The sequence below is a fragment of the Artemia sp. Qi Xiang Cuo genome, chromosome 9, assembly GCF_049724085.1.
Source record: "Artemia sp. Qi Xiang Cuo chromosome 9, ASM4972408v1, whole genome shotgun sequence".
Taxonomy (NCBI): domain Eukaryota; kingdom Metazoa; phylum Arthropoda; class Branchiopoda; order Anostraca; family Artemiidae; genus Artemia; species Artemia sp. Qi Xiang Cuo.
Genome location: NC_142802.1, coordinates 40,719,319 through 40,741,394, shown reverse-complemented (window position 1 = coordinate 40,741,394; position 22,076 = coordinate 40,719,319). Strand labels below are relative to the sequence as shown.

Below are 22,076 nucleotides of genomic sequence, written 5' to 3'. Positions count from 1 at the left end.
TTGGTTTTTCGTGCTCTTCTCACCCAAAGAAGGAACGAGCCTGAAAAATCAACCGGGTTATAAATATCATCTTCTTTTCTAGTTAATGACAAAGACCACTTTCATATTTCTTATCATAAAAATAACACGTTTTCTGCCCCTAAAAATGTTGACTAACTAAGTTACAAGCTAAATTTTAATGTTCAATACGGGAAACCTTTTCAGGATCGGGAGGGTTGATTGGGGTTTAGGGGAGGGGGCGAAATAATTATATTCAAATTCAGTGCATCAAATTATGCCAAATCTTTATGAAAAGGATGGTCCACTGCATTTTGAAAAGCAATAGTCATATTTTTTTAAACTTACTTGTCTCTTAAAATTGAATCCGTTGTCGTTTCTATCACATTTCGTATGACTCTTTCGGCACCAAATTCTCGAAGTTCTTGTCTCCTATCGTTATATCCAATATCATTAACACGTAACAGGTTTCCGATACATTCTGCAGCAGCCAATTGCAGTCTTACATCAAAGTGACCCTACAAATTGACAATCAAAGGTTGACCTAACCATATGAATAACAGCTTGGATTAACCCTTTATGCATCTTGGCTCATACTTTTTCTTTGGACAGAGCAAAAATATTGAAATGAATTTTAAGTTTACAACAATAAATATTTCGTCATCACTGAGTACGATAGGGCGGGGCAAGGGGGTTCAGATGTTTAATGGCAGACTTAACAATTGTATTATATTTTGAATTCTATAGTCATGAAAGGAATCCAAATTGGAAAACACTAATAAAGGTGCTTATGCAAAGGGAAGCGGTACTTTAGGACCGCTTCTCTTCTCACTTGCATCCATCTTTTTTTCAGGTTTTCGGGGGGGGGCTATAGGGCTGAAAATTCCTATCTTGGGATATCTCCAAAACTTTTAAAAGCCAGAGAACACTTCCTTCCCTCCAAACTTACAAGAGCTTCTTAGGCAGAGTTCAGGATATTAATTTCGTAAAGAAACATATGGCTACAAGAATTGAGATACTGAAAACTAATAAGCCATAGATTATCACTTTTGGCAAAAGATTCTCAAAGGAAAAACTTCTTTTAGTTTCCCTGTAGACTGTGTCACAGAATTAGATGTATTTTTATTCAATAGCCATTTATTTAAAAAAAATTCTTTGTTAGGTTTTTACATTTTTTAAGGTAAGAAATGGCTATGAGCCCTAATATTGAATTTTTAGCAAAAAATACTGCTCAAATGTTTGTAATAACGTTAGTGCACCATCCTAGGAGAGCATAATCTTGTCACATGTTTATTGATGTCTTTATTTCTTGGCACAATAGTAATGAGTAAAAGAATCGAAGTACTGCACATTGTAGTCATGAGTGAACCTAAGAATATTGGTCGCCCGGCTGCGATTCTACAGGGCTTTCCCAGTAGGCAAAACCCACAGTTTTCGAAAATGTCTCAGTCCCCCGTTTCCCCTACAAGTCCACTGGACATTTTCCGCCATATGTCAACTCAAAAATCTCGGTTACACCTAATTGCAATTCCAGTAGGCTTTCCTAGTAGGGGAATCTCATATAATATTAATAATATCAGTCGTCCACTTGCCTGCAAGTTCTGTGGAAATGGTCGGTCATAAATCATTTTAGGCCTCCAATTGTTTTCAAATGGCTCAAACAAATGATAAGACTAGTTGAATTACCCTTACTCTATGCCTATCTACCTTATTTCTGCCCTGGGATTTATGATAGGACAGATTTGTTTTTCTCTTTAATTGCCATTAGTTACTCGCTTCTTTCTTATATAAGCTGGTAAAAAAAATCGAAAATTCAGTACCCAATCCCCCTTTTAATTGTAGTTTATGGCCACGAGAGACATTTGTAGACACACCAAAACAAAGAAGAACTTACTACATAGTCAATGATTTTCTTGAGGACATCTTGGTTTGTTATAATAAAGTCTTTGGCTGAATCTCCATCGGCAACATTTGACAAAACACAGAGTCCTTGTTCTTTCACTTCCAAAGTAAAATCTCCTTCAAGAACCATTACCACTGCTTGCATAATCTGAAATCGTAGATAGATTACTCGGATAACATAGATGTGTTAAAATTCAACATACCTGCAGTTGAAACACAAGCAGCAATGTAATTATCAACCAGATCTCTACATTAAACATTTGACAAAATTGTTCATCACAGATAGATATTTTTAATACAACTTTTGATCGTGAGTTTGGAAGTACCATCAGAATTTTTCCACCACCCTAGGTTTTGTACCAATACTTTTGAAGTTTGTTTATCAAGAAATTTGGTGGGTTTCAGCTTATAAAAACTAAAAGTCAATTGTAAAAAAAAAATCACTTTATGCTAAACTCCAGATTTTCCCTAGAGACCACAGTTACCGTGCATTTCGGAGGTAAAGGCACACCGTATGCATTCGTCTTCTTTTTTCTTTTATTTTTGTCTAAAACACAATCACTTCAATTAAACAACTTCAAACCCTTTTGATACAGAAAAATATGAGCACTAGAAAAAATCCAACCACGTTTTCTAATTTTGCACAAAAAGTTATAAGCAATTGGCTTGGTCGAAACATAAGAAGCTAATGAGGATTTTTTTTTTTTTTTTTTATTCCTCTTCGGAAAAATCTAATGCAAATACTAAAAGACAGAAAGCAATAAGGATCCGAACTGCTAAAAAAAACTCTTTGATGAAATAGCGACAATTTAAAAATCCCAAAGAATACAAAAATTTGGACACAACCTTATCTTACCACGCAAAGGTTCAGCTAAAACTGACAAAAAAGGTAATCAATTCATGCCATAAATTTACAAATTGCCAAAAAAATCCTTACTGTAACATTTTCTTTTTGTCAGCTAGTCTCGAATGTTTCTTGGATACAGTTTCACTTAGATTGGCTACGATTTTTTTATATTGCGTTTTTATGATGATTTGTTTGTTACTATGTTTGTGCATACAGGGTTAAGCAGGTACTCGCCCAAGTTCCTATTTAAGGATGTATTATATTTCAATTGTGTCACGAACAATTGTTTAATTCCTAAGCCATTGTTACTTAGAATTGTTCCCTCAAAAATTGCAGAATGGCTGGGATTTTCAAAAATGTGGTTGCTTAGAGCTGAATGAAAATGTCTTGAGCTATTATCCGAATTTAATACTTTATCATGTCTGATAATGCTAGATCTGGGATCTTATCTTTACCAGAGTTAAGGAGATTCATAAAACTAAGTTATTTCTAATTACAACGGATAAATTATTTTGTAGACAAGCGTTTTTCAACCTTGTATTATTCTTTGGAATTCAAGGAAGGTAAACCATGCAAGTGGGTTTCTTCAACTTTTCTACAGACATGAGACTTTTAATTTTTCGGAATTTCCATTTATCATAAACAATAAGTATATATAAATAAGTAATAAACAATAAGTAATAACGCAACTTTAAATGAATATTTCGGCCCCAAATCCAAGGGCCGTCCTCAGCAAAACAAACGAAGAAAAAAACAATATAAAAGAAGCTCATATTAAAATTCAACCATTAAAACTGAAAAAAGTTTTTTTTAATTTTCAAAACAGCCCTATCATCATTACTTTCAATGAAGTTCAACCAGGACTGGTACACCAAGCGAAGTGAAAAAAGACAGTTCATTCGAATAGAATAAAAAACACTTACAGACAAGCTCTTAAAGCTAAGCTTGCCTTCTTGGTAGCTAGCCTAGAAGTTCTGTCCGTGACAGGTTGAGTGGAATTATTTATTGTTTTTTTAATATAATTAGTTAAATACTTTCTAATCAAATTTATAAACAAAGAATTAAGCAAATACTCTCCACAATACCTGTTTGAAGAAGTATTATTATTTATTTTGATTTTAATTTCAATTGCCTCTCAAACAACCTGTTTTATGCCTAAATCATTGCTAATAAGGGAAGTTTCTTCAAAAAGCATTTCATGGCTAGGGTTATCATAGATATGACTGCTTAAGCAGAATCAAAAGAAATATTTGTACTATTAGAATTTAGAGCTTTAGTTATGCCATCTTTGTGTTGTTTTAAGCATTTTTCTAAATTTTGATGGGTTCTACCAACATAAAAGTGGCCACAGTCACACTGTATTTGATAAACTCCTCTTTGGCGAGTAAACCCCAGTTACCCAGGACGGCCCTTGGATATGGGGCCGAAATATTCATTTAAAGTTGCGTTCCACTGTCTTATATAAAAATTTCCCTATTGTTCTACTTATTGTTTATGATGGAAAGGCAGCGTGGTCTTCGTCACTATTTTCCATTTATCCTGTAAGTAACTACACCCTTAATGAAACAGATAGGGTAATAGGGTGCCCCCCCCCCCTTCAATACGGGTAGGAGTATTTGGAACTGACTGTGTAAGGTTATGGGGGTTGGATTGTCTATGCTTTGGGTTTTTCTGAAATGAGTAGGCTATTTTTCAGTTGTAAGATTTTGGTTTATAAATGATGAACGGAAACAGAATAGGGTCCTCAAGCTCTTGCATATGAGGAGAATCCCCTTCTATTTTGATACATACACACTCAAGCATAGGATCCTACCCTGCATACAAACTTGCACGCATAGACTGATGATTATGTTACTGTTACTAATTTTAGCAAATTTGTCCAAACTAGAATTAAGAATTCGTATCAAACAATTGGAATGATAATACAAGATTACAGCTATCAGCTTAGTTTTATTCCAATGCTAACTTTGAGTCTAACAAGAATGAATGAAATAGTGCTAACGTATCAACTAAGTTTATTGAGTATTAACTATAGCAGCTGCTAACAGTGCGTCGTTCACTGGATCGAAGGGTGGTGGAATTTTTAATAATTAGCCCCAATAAATTTAATAACGCTTTTGTTGACTCTCTCTACAAAATAAACTCAATGTCAAATTTACTTTGACTTGCAAATCGGCTAAACTTTGCTTAGTATGTCGTTATGATGTATTTTTCATTGCCTTTACGTCAAACTCACTTCCTAAAACTACAGAACTGGAGGAACAGATCCTTTGATTTTCCTAACTTATTTTTTACCTATAAAGAAATGAGATCGAAAATATTTATGGATGCCCACCATTCGGAAAAGAAAAAAAGGCTTACTTGATTTCCATGTTGACTCATAATATGGTCAATATGGCTATACTGAGAAAGAAGGTTCCTCATTAGAGCTAGTGTTTTAAGTTGAACAGCTTGTTCTGTGTCACATAGCAGCTGAAAAATCTGATCTTGGCCCAAGGACTGCAAAACGGCTGATTTCACTCGTAAATCCCCTTGAAACGATATGTTCTAAAGAAATGATATTGCCTTTATGAAACTTTTAAGAAAACCTAACATCTTACACGACAACATTGCAAAAGAAAAGTACATGACAGAACTGCATCTAAAAGTGGACAAGATGACCAATAAAATTACACTTTTGTGAAAAAGAACCAAAGTCCAGAAAGAGATACAGCGAAGCAATAAAAACGTGGCGATAACCATCATTAAGAATATAGATAGCAAGATAGCAAGGAACCTTCAAGGATTAATACAACTTTCACAGTCTGCACAAGATTCAAAGTGAATAAGGAAAATAGAATAAGGCTATAAGGCCTTAATGGCTTTCGTAAGCAAATATTCATGACCAGGGATTTCCTGTCAAAAAAAAAAATTTAAAAACTCTCTGACTTTACACGGTATCTCTTTCTGTGTGACTTAGTTGCAAGGCGTCTATAACTATATTCCATTTCAAAACTGGCGACAAGCAAATGAATTATTAAGTCTCGGTTTTCTCAAGAAAAGTTGCGAGGAGGGGTTTTAGAAAACACCATCTTCTCGTAGACATTATCTAACTGTCTTGAGTAAAATGAGGGCCTCAAATGCTTAAATACCTTATCTGTATTTTTAATCTTTTTTTGCAGGGGTAGAAGCACTGGTCTTATTTTCGATTTTTTGAGACATAAAGAGTTTTTCTTTCTTCTTCTTTTTTTTTGGGGGGGGGGGAGGGGTGACCTAATGCTCCCTGAAATCGGCCTTCATTAAGTACCCCTAGTTAAGGGTACTTGACCTAAAAGCTGTCCAGGCGACATTGAAATGTTCAGAAAAAGGGTCTTCCTAGACTTTGCAGTTACTGGTTTTGTAAATATCTAATTACTTCTTCGTAGTGTTTCCCCATCTTTTTACCAAATCAAACGGCTAATCCAATGCAAATTACTGTTTTCGGGTAACCTTAATCATAGGAAATAAAACTATATTTGTAATCACTGTGAAAGGTAGACTATTTTTCACATATACCTCCCCCCCCCCTCGCGCACTCTATTTTTGAATTTCGTTTTCCATTGGACGCGGTTCACTGTTCACTATTTGTCAAGTGACGGTTTGAGCAATCAGATTTTTCCTATCCGTTACTGCACGATTTTGTTATGTCAAGTGGATTTTGTAATGCAAATCACTTTTTGTGGATAACTCTAATCTGAACAGAAGTTTTTTGTTCTTTTTGTAAATTTTCCTCTAACTCTCAAGTTTTCAGTTTGATAAGATAAAGTTGCATTTTCGAAATGGCACTCAAAAAGAAACTTTGCAGAACAGTCATTTCTTGTCAAAAGAAAATTATAGCAATGCCATAAAAACAAAAGGCTTAAGAAAAAGGCAAGATGAAAGGAAAACAACAATAAAAGCCGGTCGACTATGAACGACAAAAAAGTTTTTTTTGTAATTTATTCCCAAATAAATACTTTGAGTCTACTGCTCATTAGGGGCCTCACAAGACTACTCAGCGTATCCTCAGGTGGCGATAGAGGAACGCCCTAGAGATAGGTAAGGTACATCCATAGGAGGCACGGACCAAGGTGGGACCTTGTCCCTGGGGGTCCATAATAGAAACTGGGTTACCCTCACCCTGGGTCATAAATACAGGTAGAGGAGGCTGATGGCCTCTCAAATGAACACTCAACAGGGCCCACCGGCGTGTCCACACATCCCATGAGTTACAAACCTTCTCCCAGTAATGGATTAAATTGCATGGTGACCCAGAACACCATCGTGGGACGATCCTCTATAGGTGGACAACTGCGGTAGGGCGTAAGATCCAGATCTATGGACAACGGCCTCTGAAAAGGGCTGCCTCGACCCATTCGGGCTACCTTCAAGACTGGGGACCTTGCGGTCAACTCTATTCCCAGTTGAGGAGTGGCACCACTCGAGAAAATTATAGCCTATTAAACGACACAGCATTCTCACGGGGTTCTGATTAATGGATAATTCTTCTGGGCTTCATCTGTTTTGACGGCCGTTTTCAGGCTGAAAAACTTCTTCCTAGCTGATTTATCTACTATGGGTTGCCTCCAAATAGTAGCATAATATTTGTAGACATAAACATATAATGAGTCGGAAGTAAAAGGCTTGAGACTGTCTGTGCACGATTTCGACTCTTGTTGATAGAAGAGCATCGCCAAGTGCTGAAAACCATGTTGTGACCAAGAAGGGCCCAGGATTGCACAAAGCATATGCCCCTGTAGAACCGACTGACGGAGATACAAGTGACTCAGATGAATTTTACTTACAATTACAGGAGCAAATAGACAGGGTCCTAGGGAGAAATATGGTGTTTTTACTAGGAGATTTTAACGTCCAGGTCGGTAGAAATAGGGATAGATGGTATCCTAGCCTAGGTAAACTTGGTGTAGGAAAAGAAAACGGTAATGGCTACAGACTGTTGTAATTGTGTAGGTATAACAATCTAGTTATAACCAATACGGTATTTGGTCATAAAAATGACCCATAAGTTGACATGGCATTCACGTGATGAATACAGCAAACGTTATTGATTATGTTATAGTAAACCGAAGACTGGCAGAATCAACAGAAGATACTAGGGTACATAGGAGAGCTGTTATTGACGTTAAAAGTAAAGATCACCATCTAGTAGTGTCTAGGCTTAATTTAAAGCTGAAATTTCGGAAGAGTAACTACCTCCCAGGAAGTTATGATGTTGGTAAAATCCAAGATAAGAATTTGAGAGAAACTTTCCAGGAACAGTTGAATATTAAACTTAAGAGTTTAAAATTTGGCAATGTGGAAGATGGTTGGATAATTTTAGAAAAACAATATGTGAAGTTGCTAATGCTGTCTTAGGGAAGATGTTAGGACTGCAGCTAGGATTATTAGTGAAAAAGCTTTATGTTTAATAGAGAGAAGAAGGGGATTTGTACAAGAATTATCTGAGTGATAGATCATATGAAAACAACAAGAAAGGGGAGAACGCCTTAGAATATGAACTAGGGAGGTGTGAAGTGGAGGCCATGGATAAAATTGCCGAGGATCTGGAAGATGCAGCTAGACAGCATAATAGTAAAATATTGTACTGGCATGTTAATAAACTGAGAGAGAGTAGTCAATCCAGACTTGTCCCAGTTAAAGATAGGAACAGGGACACAATTAGTGATAAGGAAAGAGTTAAAAAGAGATGGGCAGAACATTTTGAGAATTGTGCTAAGATTTTTCATTGCTATTTCGATTATGGACAAAATCTGAATATTTTGTCTAGATTTTTGAATAGCAGTAGTTTTTTGCAATAAAGTATTTGTTTGGGGTTGAAAATTTCCATTAGTTTCGGTCCTTTATAAGGCTGAAGCCGTTTTGATCCCCCTCCTGCAGACACCCTTTAATTTAGTTTTGTTGTTAAAAGACGTTCTCTTAATTAAGGTTTCTTTAGCCTAAGGATTTTAACTGAACTCTGTCTACATGATTTTTAATTTAAAAGCAGATCAGGGTGAAAAAAGAAGAAAAACAGTTCCTTCTAAGCATCGATATAACCCATTTTTTTCAAAAGTAATCAAGAAAAGTTTTTGAAGGGAGAAAAGAGCGAAGATGCAAATTAAAATGAAAAACAAAATCATTACTTCGTGTTATTTCAAAGATGCTTGTATTATCTTAACTTTTAGTTACTAGTTGCCGTGGTTTGTTCTTTACTAGATTTCAGCTATATCCGATGAGACATTACATAGTCCCCATTTATAATGAACTGCATAGACCCATTATGTATTTCTTATATTATATTGCGAAAGATAAACGTGTATAAGTATTATATTCACTTTTTACGTCATATATGATTACAACCTACGATTATGACGTCATTCAACAAGCTTGTACATGAAAATGCATTTTTTTTTTTTTGTAAAAAATGATTATATTTTGAAAAATATTTATTTTGTTTTACTTCCGACGATGTGACAAACTTATCTTTGACAAGATAACATAGCACAAGTATCTTCTGAAAAGTTGCTTTTGAAAAGTTTTACTAAAATATTGCAAAACTCACAAAACTAGATAAAAAAAATTAAAAATCTGTTCAATTTAACAGCAATTTTTGATTTAACAGCAATTGTAAAAATATCCTGTCTGTAAGAGCTGAAAAAAATCGATATCTGTGAAAAATTACCTCTGATAGATATTTTTTACAAAATAAATTAAAAAGGGTAGGAAATAGAAACGACTTGACTCGTTTAAGTAACTTTGTAATTCTTTCGGTAAAATGAATTTGTTAACAAAGATCGTTGAATTGGTTCTTCCAGCATCAGTTGCTGTCGGACTTCTTTTTTATTTTGAGCGGAAGAAAGGCTACAAAGTTCTAGATACCGTTGAAGTTTTTTGGGATAAAGCTGTGAAAGGCTTTGAGGAGCTTCGTTTAGACAAGGTCGGAAATGATAAACATGACAATCCTGGCTCGGAGCAACAGAAAAGTATCGGAAGTGAGCAATATGTTATCGCTGACAATGCTACTCTGATTGGTAAAAGCAGTGGTGATTACACAAGTAGTAACAATTCTGAAAGTAAATCACCTGCTACTGAAAATACTGTCAAGGATGAAGACAGAAGTGAGGCGAAACTGTCATAAACAATATACAGTAAAAATACTTACAGAGGGAGTAAGAATGTATATGCTTTACTCTAGGAATGATCAAAATTATAGCTGACAATGCTACTCTGATTGGCAGAAACAGCGGTGATGACACAAGTGTTAAGAATTCTGAAAGTATAAATTCCCCTCCAGATAAAAACCTTACCTAACGTTTAAACCCTGTATTCTCTGCCCCTCCAGATAAAAACCTTATTTAAAGTTTAAACCCTGTATTCTCTGCCCATAATCATGCTCACATGTTTCTTATGAGTCCACTCCAGTGCTTAGTAGATCCAGTCCATCTGGGACAAGTTGTAATGCAGAAAAAGCACAACTTCAACTGTTGGCTTAGTTGTACCTGCAGCTATTGGCTTAGTTTTGTCTACAGCTGTTGGCTTATTTGTATTTGCAGTTGTTCGCTTAATTGTTCCTGTAGTTGTTGGCTGAGTTATACCTGTTAGCTTTATTGCACATGCAGGTGATATCAGATCAATATATAAGTGTGTTGCATATGATGTTCCAGTGCCCTGCTAGCTGAGGAGAAATAACGGAGACAAAAAGACGCCTTTGATGAAGAATATCGTAGTTCAAGTAACTTATCTTGTTTTTCAAGCCAGTAGATTTTCCTTGTTATTCAAGCAAAGGAACAGTGAGTTTCTAATATAGGGGTTTCGGACAAGGCAGTTCTAATAGTGTACTTCTTGTTTTGATCTGAAACTATGTTTAAGAGTTATGGGCTATTATATTTCTTAGAATTGGATTTTATCGTCTCTTACATGACTTACCGTTAATACCTTACGTAGATATACCTAATAACAAGCAGGGAAAAGCCTTAGGCCTTTTCTTTTTTAGAATAGTAAGAGACGAGCCTCAAAGAATCAGGTAACAAACTAAGTCCCATATATGCAACGGTGTGTTATTCTAATGATCGTCTTTTAATACATTTTTTTTTCAAAATGCGTTTTTCCACTTTAATCAACATGGCTATGGTTTGCTTTTTACTTGGTTGCAGCTACTGTTGCAACCATGATTTGTATAATACATCGTGCATTGTCAATTACCGAATCCCAGTGGCTACGAGGTTAAAACTCAAATGCTAAAGAGGCGAGTTCAAGCCATTTTACGATTACGAATGTCAAAGCAAATTGATAAATGAGTTTGTCGAAGAACTCAGTTATAGGTGTGATTGCATCTGTAAAAAAGCAATGGACTTTTGCCGCAATGAAAAAAATACAAAGTGGTTTCGTTTAATTTTTTTTTCCCTTGTAAATATGGGAGTGGACCAAATATATGAATGTGCTCGAAAATTAAATGCATAAGTAAATTTTGGCTGCTTCAAGAATGCTAAATATAACATTCCAAATTAAAACAGAATGAATCAATCCTACCTTAAATTTACAAGGAGGGGGAGCAGCGTTACATATTGCTCTTATCTACCTCTGTAAATACGCATTTATTGCTCGTATTAATCTATTGCTATTAACTCAAAGAAAAAGAAAATGCTGATTAAGTCAAAACGTTCTTACCAAAATAGGCACCACTAGCAGGGTTTTAAGACAACATAGAGGAATGTTTAAGGGCCAATGCGATGTGAAATTTCGTATATCAGTTGAGTAAGAACTGTTATTAACGTTTTAATTAGGGATTACAACAATCCAACAAATCATAAAAAGAAGAACCAAAAGTTTGTATTAGTACTTTTATATTAGTATTATATACATAGTTTACTCTGGAGTTAAATATAAGTGAAAGCCTTCGATAGCTCAAACTGTGGGAGAGCTGGTGTCTGACAACCCGCGGTTGATGGTTCAAATCCAGTTCGAAGCCTACTGGTATCATCTTTACAGGTATATTGTTTCAAAGATTGGCTATGACGTTTTAATACCGCTCTGTTCTTATTATTTTATATGTTAAAAATAATATTTTTATCTTCATATGCAAGATGATGTTAATAACATTTGCTACTACAGTGCTGTACAAAATGTAGTTTTTCTTAAAAAATTGATTCTAATTTGAAAAAAATGTTTTTAATGAAAAAAGGCACTAGATTTAGCAATTTTCTTTCAAATGAGCCATTAAACAGCTCTCTGTGATTTTCCAGTGCCTCGCTACCTGCAACGAAAAATAAAAACGAAAAAAATAAACGATGCCGTTGATGCAGAATATCGTGCTTGGGGCCACTTTTCTTGTATTTCAAGCCAATGAATTTTCCTTGTTATTCAAGCCAAGAGACATTTAATTTCCCGTATAGGGGTATTGGACAACGTGGTTCTAAGAGTGTACTTTTTTTTTGATCTGACTCTAGATTTAGGAGCTATGGGCTAGTTTGTTTTTTACTATGGGACGTGATCGTCTCTTACTAGGTTGCTAGCTACTGTTACACCTCGGATATGCAACATGTCTGTGTTACATTGCTTCAAATAAACCGACTCGTAATATTTTCCTAAATTGGTACAAATCTAAAAAAAGCTCTTTATTGGAAACACAAAATCGACGCAACAAAACACGATTAGGAACAGAAAAGTTCCTAAGTACCCTACAGAAAATAGCCTGATACTTTTGCTAGTCAGCCCACTACTTATGAAATTTACTAGGGGGATGAGAGGGAGAGTGTACAAGAGCCAGGATTGCAACACTCAAAGTTTAAAGTTTTCGCCTGTAAAGATTAAGATGATACCTTATTCATACTTCTTAGCCTTTCCACTCCGTATATGATACTAAAGTGCCAATTGCTATACCACAAGGCACTTACTTAATGACGGTGTTATCAAAACAAATTTATAAAAAGCACCTAGATATAAAAATCTAGTTTTTAAATGATACTTTAAACAACTCTCTGTGATGTTGCAGTAGCTTGGTAGTTCTGTTAGTCAGTAGGTGATTTATGAATAATATTAAGGAGGCTGAGATATGAAAACTACAACAGGGATGATTGTAAATCTCAAATTAGAGTTCAACCGTAATTTCGATCGCCTCAAAATCTATATGGCCCATGTTAACATGTTTCATAAGCTACAAACCTATCAGAGACATCAAACAAAAAATTACAGGTCTTTTTTTGGGCATCACAAACCGATAAAGCCAAAATCTGTTTCAAATTTGTTCTCTGCTCTACATTAAGCTTCAAAATGATATTCATAAGTTTGTTTGCTGTGTGGATCCATATACAGAGAACAAATTTGAAACAGATTTTGGCTGCATTGGTCTGTGATGCCCAAAAAAAGACCTGTAATTTTTTGTTTGATGTCTCTGATAGGTTTGTAGCTTATGAAACATGTTAACATGGGCCATATAGATTTTGAGGCGATCGAAATTACGGTTGAACTCTAATTTGAGATTTACAATCATCCCTGTTGTAGTTTTCATATCTCAGCCTCCTTAATATTATTCATAAATCACCTACTGACTAACAGAACTACCAAGCTACTGCAACATCACAGAGAGTTGTTTAAAGTATCATTTAAAAACTATATTTTTATATCTAGGTGCTTTTTATAAATTTGTTTTGATAACACCGTCATTAAGTAAGTGCCTTGTGGTATAGCAATTGGCACTTTAGTATCATATACGGAGTGGAAAGGCTAAGAAGTATGAATAAGGTATCATCTTAATCTTTACAGGCGAAAACTTAAACTTTGAGTGTTGCAATCCTGGCTCTTGTACACTCTCCCTCCCATCCCCCTAGCAAATTTCATAAGTAGTGGGCTGACTAGCAAAAGTATCAGACTATTTTCTGTAGGGTACTTAGGGACTTTTCTGTTCCTAATCGTGTTTTGTTGCGTGGATTTTATGTTTTCAATAAAGCGCTTTTTTTAGATTTGTACAAATTTAGGAAGATATTACGAGTCGGTTTATTTGAAGCAATGTAACACATACATGTTGCAAATCCGGGGTGTAACAGTAGCTACCAACCTCGTAAGAGAAGATCACATCCCATAGTAAAAAAAAAACAAAATAGCCCATAGCTCCTAAAAATAGAATCAGATAAAAAAAAAAGTACATTATTAGAACCGCCTTGTCCAATACCCCTATACAGGAAACTAACTGTCCTTTGGCCTTAATAACAAGAAAACTTCATTGGCTTGAAAAACAAGAAAAGTGGCTCCAAGCACAATATTCTGCATCAACGGCATCTTTTATTTTTTCCATTTTTATTTTTCGTAGCAGCTAGCGAGGCACTGGAAAATCACAGAGAGCTGTTTAATGGCGCATTTGAAAGACAATTGCTAAGTCTAGTGCCTTTTGTCATTTAAAAAAAAAAAAATCAAATTAGAATCTACTTTTTACAAAAAACTACTTTTTTGTACAGCACTGTAGTAGCAAATGTTATTAACATCATCTTGCATATGAAGATGAAAATATTATTTTTAACATATAACATAATAATAACAGAGCGGTATAAAACATCATAGCCAAATCTTTGAAACAATCAAGGAGGCACACTTGTACCTCTATAAAGAGGCGACCCAACACAATGTTAAGCGATTTCAGGTCCTAGAGGTCGCTAAGAAACTTGCAAAATTTCATCCTCCTCCGACTTTATCTTCATGGGGTAAACTGGGCCGGAAGTTTGGACCCTCCCACCACAGCCCCCCTTTAACGTTGTCCGATTGGGCTGAAATTTAAAGGTTAAGCTTTCCTAGGGCCCGGAAGCTTATCCTCGAAATTTCAGCTCAATCCGATCACTCCTTCCCTGTTTTCAAAAAACCAAATATAGCCACTTAAATTTCATCATCATTTCTTTTTTTTTCTTAGCCACGCCTACAGGCCACAGTTGGCACCGGATCCGGTTGAATGAGGACTCATTCGAAGCAGAATTCGACCTGTTAGGGCCTTTTGATATTTTCAGACCGAAAAAATTATCCCCCGAATTTAAATTTACGAAAAACCTTAGTTTTTTTCAAATAATACAGATAAACAGGTTAGACATGATTTGTTATGAAAATATCTGCGCGTCAATTTTCATAACAAAGCATGTCTAACCTGTTTATGTGTATTATTTGAAAAAAAAAATACGTTTTCTAAAGAGTTAAAGAGGCTGAGTTACAAGGTCAACCCTTAAAACGTACAGGGATTAGGAGGCACAGTTGGGGGGCTGTTAAAGAGGCTGAGTCACAAGTTCGAACCTTAAAACGTACAGGGATTAGGAGGCACCCTGTACGACGTGATTTGAGTATTCAGGAATTAAAAGCCTTAACACAAGAATGTTCAAGAGCGGGGGGTTTGGGGGGCGGCAGCTTCAACTCCTGACACGATCAGCTAACAGTTAGTCAAGCAATAATAAGTAATGAACTGTACAAAAACGTGCAGAAATTATTTGAAAAAAACTACGTTTTCTAAAGAGTTAAAGAGGCTGAGTTACAAGGTCGAACCTTAAAACGTACAGGGATTAGGAGGCACAGTTGGGGGCTGCCGCCCCCAAACCCCCGCTTTCGCAGCCTTTAAATAAAAAAAAAAATTAAACTGAAAGTAAGGAGCGACATTAAATCTTAAAACGAACAGAAATTATTCCGTATATGAAAGAGGCTGTGCCCTCCTCAACGCCTCGCTCTTTACGCTAAAGTTTTTATTGTTTAAAAAAAGAGTTCTGAGAAAGTCAAACTTTAGCGTAAAGAGCGAGGCGTTGAGGAGGGCACAGCCTCTTTCATATACGGAATAATTTCTGTTCGTTTTAAGATTTAATGTCGCTCCTTACTTTCAGTTTAAATTTTTTTTTTATTTAAAGGCTGCGAAAGCGGGGGTTTGGGGGCGGCAGCCCCCAACTGTGCCTCCTAATCCCTGTACGTTTTAAGGTTCGACCTTGTAACTCAGCCTCTTTAACTCTTTAAAAAACGTAGTTTTTTTCAAATAATTTACCTGTAAAGATGATACCAGTAGGCTTCGAGCTGGATTCGAACCAGTAACCGCGGGTTGTCAGACATCAGCTCTCCCACAGTTTGAGCTATCGAAGGCTTTCACTTATATTTAACTCAAGAGAAAACTATGTATATAATACTAATATAAAAGTACTAATACAAACTTTAAGCTCTTCTTTGTAGGATTTGTTGAATTGTTGTAATCCCTAATTAAAACATTAATAACATTTCTTACTCAACTGTTATACGAAATTTCACATCGCCTTGGCCCTTAAACATTTCTCTATGTTGTCTTAAAACCCTGCTAGTGGTGCCTCTTTTGGTAAGAACGTTTCGACTTAATCAGCATTTTCTTTTTCTTTGAACTAATAGCAATAGATTAATACGAGCAATAAATGCGTATTTACAAAGGTAGATAAGAACAATATATAACGCTGCTCCCCCTCCTTGTAAATTTAAGGTAGAATTGATTCATTCTGTTTTAATTTGGCATGCTATATTTAGCATTCTTGAAGCAGCCAAAATTTACTTATGCATTTGATTTTCGGGCACATCCGGGTTGCAGCGGTAGCTAGCAACCTAGTGAGAGACGATCACGTCCAATGTTAAGAAATATAAAAACCCATAGCTCCTAAAAAGGGAGTCAGATCATAACAAAAAGTACACCATTAGAACCGCCTTGTCCGAAACCCTGTATAGTAATAAAATGTCTGTCCCTTGGCTTGAACAGCAAGGGAAATATATTGGCTTGAAAATCAAGAAAAGTGGCAGCTACTACAACATTCTGCCTAAACGGGATATTTTTTTTTTCTTTGTTTCCAGAGATAGCTTGGCACTGGAACATCGTAGAGAGTTATTCAATGGATCGTTTTAAAGGAAATTAATTGGGTTAAAAATCTATAGTAACTAAAATAAATTATTTCTAAAAGAGAATAAATTTTTCCACCAAAAACTGCATTTTTGATGTCTTTTCAAACTGCAGTCTTTCAAACATAATACCAGCGGTAAGATTTGAACCCACGCCTCCGAAGAGACTGGTGGCTAACACCAGTGCCTTGGACCACTCGGCCAGGCTGCCTCTCATAAATAAATATATTTGTGAATTTGGGTTGCAGCAGTAGCTAGCAACCTAGTAAGAGACGATCAGTCCAATGCTAAGAAATATAAAAACCCAAAACTCCTAAAAATAGAGTCATTCATATATTTGGTCCACTTTCACATTTACAAGGGAAAAAAAAATAAACGAACTTGTATTTTTTTCATTGCGGCAAAAATCCATTGATTTTTTACAGATGCAATCACACCTATAACTGAGTTCGTTCGACAAACTCATTTATAAAGTGCTTTGACATTTGTAATCGCAAAATGGCTCGATCTCGCCTCTTTCAAATTTGAGTTTTAACCTATTAGCCACTGGGATTCGTTAATTGACAGTGCACGATGCATTATTGAGCATATGATTAACATGGAGCAATAGACAAATCATGGTTGCAACAGTAACTGCAACCAAGTAAAAAGCAAACCATAGCCATGGTGATTAAAGTGGAAAAACGCATTTTGAAAAAAAAATTAAAAGACAATCAATAGAATAACAAACCATTGCATATATGGGACTTAGTTTGTTACCTGATTCTTTGAGATTCGCCTCTTACTACTCTAAAAGAGAAAAGGCCTAAGACTTTTCCCTGCTTGTTATTAAGTATATATCTAGGTAAGGTATTAACGGTAAATTCACGTAAACCTAGAAAGAGACGATAAAATCCAATTCTAAGAAATATAATAGCCCATAACTCTTAAACATAGTTTCAGATCAAAACAAGAAGTACACTATTAGAACTGCCTTGTCCGAAACCCCTATATTAGAAACTTACCGTCCCTTGGCTTGAATAACGAGGAAAATCTACTGGCTTGAAAAACAAGAAAAATTACTTGAACTACGATATTCTTCATCAAAGGCGTCTTTTTGTCTCCGTTATTTCTCCTCAGCTAGCAGGGCACTGGAACATCATATGCAACACACTTATATATTGATCTGATATCACCTGCATGTGCAATAAAGCTAACAGGTATAACTCAGCCAACAACTACAGGAACGATTAAGCGAACACCTGCAAATACAAATAAGCCAACAGCTGTAGATAAAACTAAGCCAATAGCTGCAGGTACAACTAAGCCAACAGTTGAAGTTGTGCTTTTTCTGCATTACAACTTGTCCCAGATGGACTGGATTTACTAAGCACTGGAGTAGACTCATAAGAAACATTTGAGCATGATTATGGGCAGCGAATACAGGGTTTAAACATTAGGTGAGGTTTTTATCTGGAGGGGAATTTATACTTTCAGAATTCTTAACACTTGTGTCATCAGCGCTGTTTCTGCCAATCAGAGTAGCATTGTCAGCTATAATTTTGTCAATTCCCTAGAGGAAAGCATATACATTCTTGTTCCGTCTATAAGCATTTTTACCGTATATTGTTTATGGCAGTTTCGCCTCACTTCTGTCGTAATCCTTAACAGTATTTTGAGCAGCAGGTGATGTACGTTCAGAATTGTTACTACTTGTGTAGTCACCACTGTTTTTACCAATCAGAGTAGCATTGTCAGCGATAACATCTTGCTCACTTCCGATACTTTTCTGATGCTCCGAGCCAGCGTTGTCACGTTTATCGTTTCCGACCTTGTCTAAACGAAGCTCCTCAAAGCCTTTCACAGCTTTATCCCAAAAAACTTCAACGGTATCTAGAACTTTGTAGCCTTTCTTCCGCTCAAAATAAAAAAGAAGTCCGACAGCAACTGATGCTGGTAGAACCAATTCAACGATCTTTGATAACAAATTCATTTTACTGAAAGAATTACAAAGTTACTTGAACGAGTCAAGTCGTTTCTAATTCCTACCCTTTTTATTTTATTTTGAAAAAAATATCTAGTGGAGGTAATTTTTCACAGATATTGATTCTATTCAGCTCTTACAGACAGGATATTTTTACAATTGCTGTTAAATCAAAAATCGCCGTTAAATTGAACAGATTTTTAATTTTTTTTAATCTAGTTTTGTGAGTTTTGCAATATTTTAGTACAACTTTTCAAAAGCAACTGTTCAGAAGATACTTGTGCTACGTTATCTTGTCAAAGATAAGTTTGTCACATCGTCGGAAGTATAACAAAATAAATATTTTTTAAAATAGGATCATTTTCTACAAAAAAAAATACATTTTCATGTATAAGCTTGTTGAATGACGTCATAATCGTAGGTTGTAACCATATATGACGTAAAAAGTGAATACAATATTTATATACATTTATTTTTCGACAATATAATATAAGAAATACATAATGGATCGATATAGTTCGTTATAAATGGGGACTATGTAAGTTTCATCGGATATAGCTGAAATATAGTATAGAACGAACCATGGCACATAGTAACTAAAAGTTAAGATAATACAAGCATCTTTGAAATAACACAAAGTAATGATTTTGTTTTTCTTTTTGATTTCCATCTTTGTTCTTTTCTCCCATCAAAAAAAAACTTTGTTTTTCTTGATTAACTTTGGAAAAAATGGGTTATATCGATGCTTAGAAGGAATAGTTTTTCTTCTTTTTTCTACGCTGATCTGCTTTGAAATTAAAAATCATGTAGACAGAGTTCAGTTAAAATCCTTAGGCTAAAGGAACCTAAATTAAGAGAACTTCTTTTAACAACAAAACAAAATTAAAGGGTGTCTGCAGGAGGGAGATCAAAACGGCTTCAGCCTTATAAAGGACTGAAAATAGGAGATTTTCAACCCCCAACAAATACTTTATTGCAAAAAACTACTGTTATTCAAAAATCTAGACAAAATATTCAGATTTTGTCCACAATCGAAATAGCACTCAAAAATCTTAATACTTATGCAGAAGAGCTTAAACAATATGAACATTCCTATTATTGACCAATAAAAAACTTGTTAATTAAGAACGAAATAATCAAAAAAACTTTCCAAAAAATAAATTTTTCGAAGAAAAGTAAAGAGTCATTACTTTTACTTTCAAATTCAAACTAAAAACAAATATAAATTATGTGCCAATGAATAAATGAAACTCTTAACGTATAGATATTACAATGAATAATCACAACAAACATAAAATAAAAGGTACTACGAAAAACGAATAAACGAATCGTATAAAAAACAGGAGTAGGACCAACACCCCTAGACCTTCTGAAGGTCATAGAGTCATTTGCGCTCCACTGAAAACACGATGTATTTTAAACATTTTCTCTCCTATAATTATAATATTGTTAAATCAAAAATTGTTCAGACTTCCAGGGGATTAATACAATTTTATTTTGAACAAACAGTCTACTTTTATTAGTTCTTTTCAGTAATCTTGATTATCATGGTGATTTCCTGCCTTTTGTTGTTCTTGTTGTCGATACTTACAAAAATAAAAACCACATTCTTCTCGGCACCAATCATTTTCAATGAAATGCAAATGACACTCGAGCCATTTACAGGGTTTGAGAGGGGGAGCGGTAGCACTACTCTTATTTTGTAAGCCTTGATTAGACTTGATCTATTGTATGTTTGTTGCGCTGGTGTTGGCATTATGACACACTGCTTAAAACACAAATGCCACTCAAGCCTTTACAAGGTTTAGGGGCACTCCTGTTTGTTGCAATTGCACTAATATCATCAGTTGATATGGTTATTCATTTTCAATTCTTTCCGTTTTGGTTTCCATTCATTCATTGATAATAATCCCTTTTCGTTTTTCGTTTGAATTATATTTGAATTATATCTGAATTATATTTGAATTATATCGTTTGAATTATATCTTTATTTTTGTTCGTTTTTGGTTTTAATATGGATTTTCCTTTTCTTTGAGAACCTTTTTTTGGGGCTAACATTTTGATAAATGAGACAGAATTTCTGGGTTACATTTATACTTAGTTACATATGATGAAACCGGACCATTTGAAAATAAAAACATAATAGGTTAAAGGTGCTAAACGGGTAAACAGGTCAAAGATACTTGAAGTGGTACATTAAAAGGTCTTTTTTCTATCCAATAGCCTAGAGTTATAGATACGCCTTAGAGTTATAGATACGTTAAATTTAAATTGTATAAAATCCAAGACATAGTGACTACGTCTTTAAATAAGATATTATTTAGAACTATTAAAGTTTGGCAATAGTTGCTTTTTGCTAAATGTTTATTTGAATTTAATATTTCGCGAATGACATTGCTCAGCACTTGAAATATAGAGTCACTTGTGCACAAAAACATTTGAGTACATAGAGTCTTTGCACAGCCAACGAAACAAAAAGCTCACGACTCATTCAATTGGGAATTGAAGTTCTAATGCCCTTTTTAAGAAACAAAACTGATAAAGAGAAACCATCCTTCCTGGCTCTTTTTACTACCCCTCCCTCCGTAGCCTCCAAAGACATTCCATAACACTTGAGGCGGGTATTTCGTTCAAATTAGTCGAAAGCTCCAATAAATATACCCACCAGGATGGCATAGTCCCCACAGGACCTAGGAAAATCGTCGCTTATAACAAAATTTAGCTGTTGTTTAAAAATATGTTTCATAGTGCAAAATGAAATCTAAGGTAATCTAAGGTAAATCATAGTATAATGAAATCTAAGGAAATTTTAGATATTTAACATCTAATTTTACGCTCCGTATTTTGTGATTACAGTAAGGTGAGGCAGATGAGCTCACTAAAAATTGATTTTTAAAGCTAAAGTTTTGTGAGATACATCTTAAAAACTTTAAATAACAGTACAGAGTGTGCCTTATAATGTACAAAGTAAAATAGAAATTTTACCATAAGTGCCCAAACACCATTCAACCGTAACGTCGGGTCTGAAGACGCAGTAAGTCGTCCCAAAAGACTCGATGCTCCTTTATCAAGAAGTGGCTCTTTAGATGGAGAAAACTCAAGAAGAAGATTGCAAAGTATTCCAGAAGCTGCTTTCTGTACACCCTCGTCTCCTGTTATCATCAAATTCAACACAGGTCGCCAAACAGAATGATCCTGAATTAAATATTTGCAAAGTAAAATGACACACTGTAAGCATAACTACGCACAGGGGAGGTCAGGTGATGGATTGTATTGACAGTGGGTGTCCACATTTTGTCCCAAAACGAACTCGTTTCAATCAACGGACAATTATTAGAATTTACTCTGAATCTCTGAATATTTCACCTGCGTGATCCCATAACAAAGTCAACAAGTAACAAAATATCAAATTCAATGAAGCAGTTGGGTTTTATGCAGGACAATTAAAGTAAATTGCAATTTCTGATCTTTTAATATTGGTCTGGGCAATGTCTGTGGTAGCAATGA

The 22,076-nt window shown here is 35.1% G+C and overlaps 1 protein-coding gene across 2 annotated transcripts in view; it reads right to left on the bottom strand.

Moving 5' to 3' along the window:
- LOC148948651 (armadillo repeat-containing protein 8-like) overlaps window positions 1-22,076 on the bottom strand; it is an 81,611-nt gene that overhangs the window by 3,750 nt on the left and 55,785 nt on the right. Inside the window, exons 8-11 of one of the 2 annotated variants that reach the window (XM_089094030.1) lie at window positions 21,555-21,764; window positions 5,108-5,293; window positions 1,892-2,047; window positions 346-515 (exon numbers count right to left, since the gene is read on the bottom strand). In XM_089094030.1, coding sequence (XP_088950156.1) covers window positions 346-515; window positions 1,892-2,047; window positions 5,108-5,293; window positions 21,555-21,764 — 722 coding nt within the window. The remainder of the gene's footprint in view (window positions 1-345; window positions 516-1,891; window positions 2,048-5,107; window positions 5,294-21,554; window positions 21,765-22,076) is intronic. The other variant, XM_089094031.1, reaches the window with a different exon arrangement.